Here is a 10,166-nt window from a genome sequence, read left to right on the forward strand (position 1 = left end):
CTATGGCAAACCGATGCATCAGGGTAGAGACTTCCTGACCTCTTGCCACCTTAAATTGGTGGCAAAAGCTACTTTTCCCAACTTTTGTGATTTCTGCTGCAGAATCCCAAAGTGTGATCCTCAACTAGGAGCAGCAGCACCTGGGAACTTGTTAGAAATGCAGCTTCTCAGGTTACACCCAAACCTGCTCAAAAACTCGAAGCAGCCGGACTGGTGGTGGAGTGGGGTGGGGGGAGGTGACTGATGCACACTAAAGGGTTCTGCTAATAAAAGCCCCACATTTCCCCAGCGAGGGGACTACTAATACAACGCTTGATGATTCCATTTGCAAACTTTTCTCAAGTTTAGTTACTTGGGGGTTTAAGTGGACTTCGTGTGGGTAACTTAGGCAACATGTTATATAAAAGTGTAATTTATATAACCAAGCTAGTTCAGTGGGTCTCAAAGAGTGATCCAGAAACCTCCAGCAGCCCTAAGACCGTCAGGGAGTCCAGAAGTGTGAACTACTTTCCTGTTAGCTGCTTTGTTCACTTTCATTCTCACAAGTTTACACTGTTTTCCAGAAGCTAAATGATGTGGTGTCACTGCTTTGAGGCAGATGGAATGTGTACTGTGGTCTTAAAACAGTTGTTTTTAATATGATAGGTATCAACTGATACAGGCCTGAAGTAGGATTGCTCCTTGAAGGTCTTTAGAGAATTTTAAGGAAGTAAAAGGCTTCCTGAGACCAAAAAGTTTGGAACCACAGCCAGGATCAATACAAAATTTTTATTTTTCCTTTAGCTTGGGGTATACAACACTGGTTTAACCTACTTTCTAAGCAGTTAGTTATGATAAACGACAAGTGAACACATGAGTTTCTTTACAGCCATTTGAAGTGATAGGGCCTAAGAAGAGGTAGAAGAGAAAGAAATTAGGGGAAGCAATAAGCACTTCCTCTGGAATATGAACCAAAGCATGAAACCATTTGCAACTTTGATTTACTCCATAGACTGCTTACTAACTAGAAAAGGGTTATGTAAACCCAGAGGGTCTGGAACTAAATGGCTGTATTTCAGATGAAATGTGCAAACAGCTTTTAAGTCACTTCAAGTGGAAACTCACCCAATTCCAGACCCATTTATGAACCCCAGTAGATGGCGTGTGGTACTTCCCTCCCAGTCAACACGTAATTCCTTAAATGAGAGACAACCAACACCAGACTGTCATTCACGTTTCCGCATACTTTATTTGTTACAAACATACAATTTTTTAAATATAGACTGTAAAACTCCATTTGCAAAAGTCTGTTATTGTAAGGAGTGCACACCAGCAGTAAGGATTCTTTTTTCTCTATGAGTTTTTCTGTCAGTTTTGCTAGTTAGTGGTAAATACGGGACCCGCCATTTTACAGACTGACTGAAGCTTTTGGCTGTATTCACATTGTTCTTTTGAAGCAGCCCTGCTCGTCTCAAAATTGACCGGAATCAGCTTCAACCTCCAGGCAGTGAGATCAACAGCCCGTCTAGACTATGCTTTTGAATGGTTTCCAGGAAGTATGAGTTCTGAATGGGTACTGCACTTCACGGATTTGTTTGAATTGCCCATGCAGCTGTGTTTGTTAAAGTGCATTCTTCTTTTAAAAAATAAGAGGAATAATCTTTACTCTTTAACCAAGGTACTTAAAAAAATGAACTTTTTGGTCTCTCAGCAGATATTCCCAAATTGATCCTATCACTACAAATTTTAGTGTTCTATTTACAAATATTTATAGGGTAACAGGTGGAGGGGACCTTATAAAATTAAAGGTGCAGCTTCTCTTGAAGCAGAAATCAGTTCTACAAATTCATACATAGGAGTACACACTTGGTTTACAATGCACAAGCATTTGGATATTTACAGAGACTGAAGACATCCCAAAAAACCCTCTTTAAAGTAACTTCCAACCTCAACTCTAGTTGTACATCTAGATCAGGAAGCTGTCTCCTATCAAGTTTTGGTTTTAATTTATTCTAATTATGTCTGTAGATTCTCTATGGGCAGGACATCAGTCCCAACTTTGGAATGAAGAATCATCTAGTCTAAGGAAACCCCTGGTAGATCTGACTGGCAGTGAAGGTTACTAAAGAAAGTGTGTTATTTGGAAATATGTCAGAAGATGGACAGACTTCTAAAAATGGACTTGGAAAAACATCTGCATAGAGGTGTAAGACAGAATAAATACTAATCATTTTAGAACTTTGGAAAAAGAGGAGCCCAAATATATTGATAACCACAGCTATTATTCCAATTAATTGATAATCAGTGGAAAAAACTCAAATTTACTTGCCTCCTACTGTAACATGCACAACTCTCAAGTATGCCCTGTACTTTTAAAATCAGTTTCTGGACTTCTGCCCAATCTATTAGCTTCTAGGAATACAGGCAGCTTTTGAAACAGAAGTGACACGTGGGCTAGGAGAAAAGGGTTTATGCCTCATATCTGAACAGATTAAGATGCAACTCTCAAACTTCTACAATACAAATGTTTCTGTTTTTCAATTTTCTTTCTACCTGCAGTTATATATGTCCTTGAAAAAGGAATTTTAAAAGGGAAGAAACCTACCACTTGCCACTCCACTTCCACATATGTATAATAAAGACTTTTTGAGCCGGCTTGATCTTGTAATATAGAGCAAGGAATGGGGATGAGAGTTTAAGAAATAAGAGACAATCTACATAAATTTTCTTGAAAGATTTACCCACTGATGTCTTTGAAGTAGGGAAGGAAAAAAGACAAACTCATGTCTTCTTCAATATGCTAGTGGACAATTAACTTGGATAGGTTTATTGCTTTCTCTCCAATACTCTGGGCCCACATTTCATCACACTAAAGGTATGATCAGCCCTCTCTTATCCATGTCAGTAGGCATTTTATATATATAATATGGGGAAAATGAAATTTGCTCCTAGACTCAAAATCCCATGTTAATAAAGTACAGTCATACTCTTTCATCAAACCATGTTAGAATCACCTATGGAAAAAATAACATTTCTGCATCAGACAAAGCTTTGCCCTCCTGTAAGTAGAACTCTTACTAAGCAGTGACACTACCAATACAGCATTTGCTGTTATTTTAACATGGCTTTACCTATCCCCACTGCAATGTCTAATTCAAGAGGAATGAGTTAATTTTCAAATGAACAGTAAAAGATTGCAAATAAAGGCGATTGCAAATAAAGGCGATTACATTGATGGCATATTCCCTATTTCATTAGGAAATATAAAATACATTCATAAAGGTCTTAACTTGGATCAGGGGTACAGATATCAACTAGATATCAATTTCTAGATATCTAGAAATTACTAATGTCTTCATGATGCAATATTTTTCAAATTTAATTTTCATCCTGACAATTGGACCACATTTATTAAGTAAGAGTCTGTTAAACCCATCAGTAATGAAACTAAGTTTTAAGACTGAGGGCTGCGAACAGTGACTTTAAATAGCAGGTAAACATATCAAGAGAAGTCATCATTCAACTTGAAGCTTTTGGGGGTTACCTATTTGAAAATTAAAGACTTTGTTTTTCTAGATTAAAAACAGAGGAAATGAGGTTATAATTTCCATTTCCACTTTATGCCTGGAATTCCAAATGGGGCACTGTCATGTACTTTTGTGTCTATACATGTATTTTTTAGGTAAATGTGGTACTTTTCTTTTTCTACAATCACCACCCACGCCCCGGCCCCATTATCCAGTTTATTCAATGGGAATAGTTAACTGTTTAGGAAGACAGCTAATTGATTTACAGTACTCTAAAACCAACCCTGAAAACTGGCAATTTCATTCATTTACTGTAACTTCAGTGCCGTATTGACAGAAAAAAAAAGTTACCTTAAGGCTCAAGGGAAAGTAACTTATTAAATTGTGAATGCAGCATTGTTTACTCTCCCGTCCATTGGAAACTAGCAAAATGCATTCTAGACCAGTAATACAAACTTTCTAACATTAGCAAAGATTTCTACTTTTCTTATACAGAGTTAAAACAATATTCAAAAGCAAATTATCTAGGGGAGCCTGAGAAACCATGATCCACATCACACACAGATTCCATGTATTTCATGATCAAAAAGTGCTTTATCTTTGAGAAATATGTCAGGGCTAAAATGGAAATACACAAGGAAAAAAATCACTTGACACTTTCTCAAGTGAAGTACAAAATGGAAAAGGAGCAAAAAGATGGGAGGCGCTGCTCTTTGAACAGGCCTTATGCAGGTGACTTTTAGGGGATACGAAATTAAAATTGTTTTAAGAGTTAACAGTGGAATTTTACACCACTATATGTATTCTAAAACCTGAGATTGGACATCAAAGCAGTCTACTTTCTTACTTATCAGAGCAATTCTGATACTTCCTAAAAATAGAAGACAACTCAATTGAATTAATAACTCCAGGGTCAAAAACATTAACTTTCCCCAATAAACAAGGAGACCGACCACATTAGATACCAAGAGTGCTACAGAATGCCTCTCGACAAAGAGTCATTTTTACATAAGCAAAAAGTCACTTCTCTTCTTCCCCTTCTCACAGATCAAGGCCACGCTATTCTCAAATGAATATCTACTGAGAGATCAGCTGTGCATTGGACAAAGTACCATAACTGGGTTAAAAATGAAAACAAAATTTACAGTGAAGAATACCTATGTGCATGGCTTACACACTCAAGCTTCTCAAGTTCATCCACCTCAAGAGCAAGGTAGACACAAATGGATAGTTACCTTTTAATACCTTGTGGAGAGCACATTCTACCTCCTGTAAAGCCAGTCAAGGTCACATTTAACAAAGCATCCTCAGCAACTATAGTGCCTGAAGTGTGCAGCCATTTACAGACCACTCAATATGAGGGCATTATTATAACCAGCCTCTTTTGCCCACAACCCTGCATTTTCAGATAAGCCAGGATAATTGTTTTGTTTTTTGAGAAAACTGAAGCTTGAATCTCTTAAAAGACCTGCAATTTATTGCAAAGTGATAGAGAGGTAACAGGGAAGCAATAGGTTAACAGCCTGCCTGCACCAAAGCCTCAATCATTTTGCAGTAAATAATTATGGAAAGTGACTTGACAAGTAGCCATGTGTGTATCACAGCTACAGTCATTTATACCACCTACATGCCTCCCATAGTAACATAGGGTGTCTGGGTTTTTGGTTTGGTTTTCACTTTGATTTTTGGTGCCATACAGATCTACACTGTGTACTGTGCAGCATATGCACTGAAAACTTTCTCTGCTGACTAGAACTGCCATTCTACTTGAATGAAAGGTAGGGACAATAGAAACCAGTAGGCGAGAGTAGTATCTCATCACAAATTTTTGATCTTAAAATTTCTCATGTCTGCAGCAGTTTGAAAAACAGACATTCTACCAATTCTCCGAAAAAGAATTTGTTTCCCACTTCTCAGGAATATGACTGTTTTGAACACATGATTAGCTGGGATGTTTGCCAAAGTTGAAAAACAGTCCTAAATCACTGTTCATAGTAGCGGCTGAAAGACAAAACACAAAATTGCTTTCATAGTCTGTGTAATGCTATTTTCTGACTGGAATTAACAAAGATCATTTCCTTTAATAGGCAGTATTTATGAATGAGTTCTGAAAGCCAGCCTGTTAATATCACTTTGTTTAACAAACCACACACCGAAAGTGTAGTCTGTGCTTTGCAGATTTCTATTGTCCCTAGCCCTGAATGAGGACCAGTGAATGCTACAATTAATCCACATCCTCCTGTAATCTTCCTGCAGCGAGAAGAGAGACAATGAACCACCCCCCGCAGGAGAAACAAACCTTTGAGATCGGTTAAGACTTAAAAACCCACCACTATGACATTTACCATTTAATCTTACATAGGCAGGTCAAAATTTTAATATAAATTACTTTTTCCAACACATAGCTTATGCATTCTTTGCTCCTTTTTTTGGAGGATTCTCAAATTGATATCTAAAGATTTACATATGATATATTACTGTTATATGGTCTAATGACTAAGAAAATTTCTCTGGTAACCAAAGCTGATGCCATATATGGTAGTGTTCTTGGCATATACTCTATATGCCTCAGACCACTTCCACATTCTTTCTATTCAGCTAATTATAGCTTAGTAGCCACTGGTGAAGGATTGTGAAGACCCTGTCATTTCTACAGAGTAGAAAGGCAAGGCTAGTTACTGCAATTCAGCCAAACAAAAAGAAAAGAAAAAAGAATAAACCAACCCCTTAAAAAGGAGAGGTACTGCACCTTTGCAAAATTGAACTGGCTCACTGCAGCTGAGCAACAGAACCACCACTGAAGCAAGAAAACAAGTTGGTCTATACAGGAATTATACATGTTTTGAAAATGAAAAAGTTACAGCAATCAACTAAGAGCTGCAACTTTAATCTTCATTGCTGCCTCAGAGTTTGAAACTTATAAAGAGTTTATGCAAACCTAATAATGCTAGCTTCTTCTCAGCCCCTTTAAAACTATTTAGGGATTTGTTCTCCGCAGCAAAGAAATAAACACTCAAAACACATAGGTAAATACAGCAGGACATTATTGAAAACAGCTGCCTTGTAGTACAAAATACAGTACAAGTATACAGATGTCATTAAAACATCAAAAATACTATTGCTCCCATACAATTTAGGAAACATTCTTTGCAACGGAGAAAAATTTTTTTTTAAAAAAGAAAAGCTTAAAAAAAATCTGTTTAAAAAGTCTACTGTGGATGATGAGTAGAGAAATAGTCTGAAAAGGGCACCAATGTTTGTGGCTCTTCCACTTTTTAAAAACAAAAAAGTCTAAGATCAGTGATATTCTGAATCAAATCTAATTTTTTAAAAAAGCCTAATTTTATATACACAATTATTCCCTCCCTCTCAGCCACAATTCATGAAAACGACCTTTTTGTATATTACTTATTTCCCAATAAATACAAAAAGATTGTAAATTGAATAATACCAAAATAAGATAATAAAAAGGTATGCAATAAATTAAAAGGCAGCTCAAATAAAGGGCAGGCATGCAGTTTAAAAAAAAAAGAAACTAAGATTGTGGAGGTGGGGTTACTTGCCTCCTTGTTGAGAAGGTGTCGCACAAAGTATACCTGAAAACTTTGGAAAGACCATTAGCTCCCATTCAATTCAAAGTTACCTAGGTCTATGACACTTCTAGGAATACCTTTTGATGGGGTGGGATTAACTTGATTAGTAAAAATCATACTGAAAATCCATTTAAAATATAGAAGAGGCGATCCTTGAAAACCCCAACTTTTATTCTTGAAAGACAGCTGGATAAACTGGCAAAAGCCAGTTTGTTGAAATTTCAAGATGGTATAAAAATGCTTCCAGGATATAGTCAGCATATTCACGTTCATTTCAGCTCCATTCAAATGGATTTCAGCTTCAAAGGGCACGCTGCTTGAATCACTCATCCATCATTTGCCAACTTTGATTGTGAGGTACTGATACAATGGACCAAGTTCTTAAAAATTTATTTTAAAAGAATAAATGATGCTGGAATTCTGGACCTGAGGATCTTTAGTATTTGAACAAATCCACAGATTAAACTGAAGGTAGATGACTTCAGTTTTGGTTACTTCCAACTTTTCTGTGTGGACTTATATTCCATTAAAGCTCAGGCTTGTAGCCACAATGTTCCTTTTGTAAAGATGTTCAAGTTTTATGGTTTAAAATCCAGCCAACCAGTGGCAGAAACAGCCGAATTAGCCATAATTCACTGGCTCACACAGTGGAGCCACGGGTATCTGGCTCTCATTCATATCTAAGCCATGACCTCCATATTTGGAGATCGGGGAAGAACTTTAGTGAGCAGCAACCAATCCACTCAAACAGTTTTCCTTGTGCTTTATGCCTGATTTCTTCTTGTGCCTACCTCAGCAACCCCCAATGTAAAACTGCTTTTATCTTTGAAAAAAATCTGCCAACTTCCAAAACATTATAGTAAGGGATTCTAGTTCAAGGACTGACATCTGAATCCATTTGCATCCCGGAAAATAATTCTGCAAAGACAAGACATGGGCCTTTGTCCAGGTTCTATGCAAAACCATTTAAAACTGGATCCAATTTGTTTCTGTCCCTGGTGGCTTCTTGAATTCTTATTTTGCCCTGTCTATGATTACGTAAAGTTGCATTCCTTTTCATGAAACTTGTACCCTCAGGACTGGGTAACTGCAAAGGCCTCTCTCTTCGCAAGAATTCCATGAAGATCTAGATCCAAAACGCTGATTTCAATGGAGGTGAAGGGATAGACACTGCAACAATGAGGTCTAGAAAGATCTTTAGACCAGGTTACCCAAATATAACACAAATTGAGCTGTCATCAACGGGTCTGGGTAACTCGAGGTGTTCCTTGGCCAGCGTGCAGGATCTCTCCCATCCAGGGTTATCCCGATGGATTTAGGAATCTTAGCTGGGAAGGAAGAGACGCTGAGACTTCTGCTCAGGTGAGGAGACACTGTTATCCTCTCTTTGCAGGTTGCTGTCAATTCCTTGGAACTTTACCGCTTTTCTCTAATTGTCCTGACTGTTCTCTTATGGTTATTTCTCTTAATTAACTATATTATTTAAAATTGTTTTCCTCCTCCGGGGCCTCCCTTGCTTCCCCTCCACTAGCTCACTGGGGATGAATAGGAAGGGGAGCTCTCTAGCCAAGGAAACGGTGGTGGGGTGGGGAGGCCCGTAGGGGAGGAAGCCGCGCGTTTCAATCCTCATCCACCTCCTCTCCCTCTGACTCGTCCCCGCCGCGTCGCTCATAAAGCTTATCCCTCTGCCGCTCCTGGATCTCTTTCATCTCATCCGCATACCGGCAAAACGCGCCCCCGAACTTGCCCCAGGCCTTGAAAGGGACCGTGATGGCGTTGCGGTAGGACGGCTTCACCTCGCTCACGCGCAGGAACACTCCATACTTGTTACAGCCCACGTCGAAGAAGAAACGCTTGGAGTCCACCGTGATGGAAGTGCCTTCCGGGAGCTCCCCGTACAGGCCGCCCCCAGGGCCTCCGGCGCCGCCGCCCGGGCCACCCGCCAGCTCGTCGTCCTCGCCGCCGTAGTCGTCGATGAGCTTGGCCAACGCGTCGCGGAACTCTATGAGGCCCTGGGCGGGTAGCGCAATGGTCTGGCCGCTCTGCAGGCCGCCGGGTCCGGGGCCACCGCCACCGCGGTTGACCGTCTGACGGATGCGCAGGAAGCGGCCGCGCTGGTTCTCCTTGAGGTCCAGGTAGTACTTGCGGTTCTCGCGCACCAGGAACTCGCTCTTGAGCGCGCGCCGCGGCCCACCGCCCTCCTCGGCGCCCGCCGCCGCCGCCACTTGCTCCGGGCTGCTGGGGCCCAGCTGCGCGTAATGCTCGATGAAGTCGCCCAGGTAGTCACGGAATTCGGCGGCCACCGCCATGGACAGCGTGAGGCGGCTCTTGGAGCCGCCCGCGCCCACCTCGGCGATCTTGAGGAAGCGGCCTTTGGCGTTCTGCTTCACATCTAGGTAGAAGCGTTTGTTCTGGATGTCCAGCCGCTTCGAGGCCAGCTCCTGCGTCTCCTGCTCGCCGCCGCCGCGGGACGCAGGCTGGAAGCCGCCGGGCCCGCCACCGCCGCGCTCGCTGCCGCTGTCGCCGTCCGCCATCTTCTCGGCCGCCGCCGCCGCCGCCGCGCCCAGGCCGCCGCCCGCCGCCCGCCGCGCTCGCGCCCCTGCCCTCCGCCCTGCGGCTCGCTCTCCCGGGCCCCCCAGCCTCGCTCGCCGGCCCGCTCACGCGCGCCCGCTGTTCATCGCCGGCAGCCTCCGCCGCCGCCCCCCCATCGCCCCCGCGCCCCGCCCCGCCACTTCCGCCGCGCCAGCTTCCGGCGCGCGCCTCCGTGACGCCGCCCCGTCCCGCCCCCACGTCCTCGCTGCCGGAAGCGCCGCGCAAGGCGGCGGCTGCGGGGCGCAGGGCAGTGACGTCACGGGTCTGCGGGGATTTGGGGACCCTGGAGACCCGGGTGGGTAAACTGGGAAGGAACTCTGGAAGCTTACGGGCGACGGAAACAGTCTGCATCTTGTTTGTGGTGGTGGTTTTACAAGATAGCCGAAAGTGATTCAAATTACGCTTTATATAAGTTCTGTTTATTCTAGGGAGATTACACCGGAGTACAGTTATTATTTATGAAAGAGGAATTGAA

At 42.1% G+C, this 10,166-nt stretch overlaps 1 protein-coding gene across 1 annotated transcript; it reads right to left on the reverse strand.

Annotated features, from left to right (window-relative positions):
- On the reverse strand, window positions 1,204-9,657 carry PURB (purine rich element binding protein B). Its single transcript, XM_018047039.1, has one exon. It carries the CDS (start codon window positions 9,631-9,633, stop codon window positions 8,719-8,721), a length of 915 nt encoding a protein of 304 aa, XP_017902528.1. The 5' UTR covers window positions 9,634-9,657; the 3' UTR covers window positions 1,204-8,718.

The sequence above is a fragment of the Capra hircus genome, chromosome 4 (genome assembly GCF_001704415.2).
Source record: "Capra hircus breed San Clemente chromosome 4, ASM170441v1, whole genome shotgun sequence".
Taxonomy (NCBI): domain Eukaryota; kingdom Metazoa; phylum Chordata; class Mammalia; order Artiodactyla; family Bovidae; genus Capra; species Capra hircus.

Excerpts from the sequence above, each read along its gene's own strand:
- PURB (XM_018047039.1), bottom strand. The coding sequence starts at position 9,633 with ATGGCGGACGGCGACAGCGGCAGCGAGCGCGGCGGTGGCGGGCCCGGC.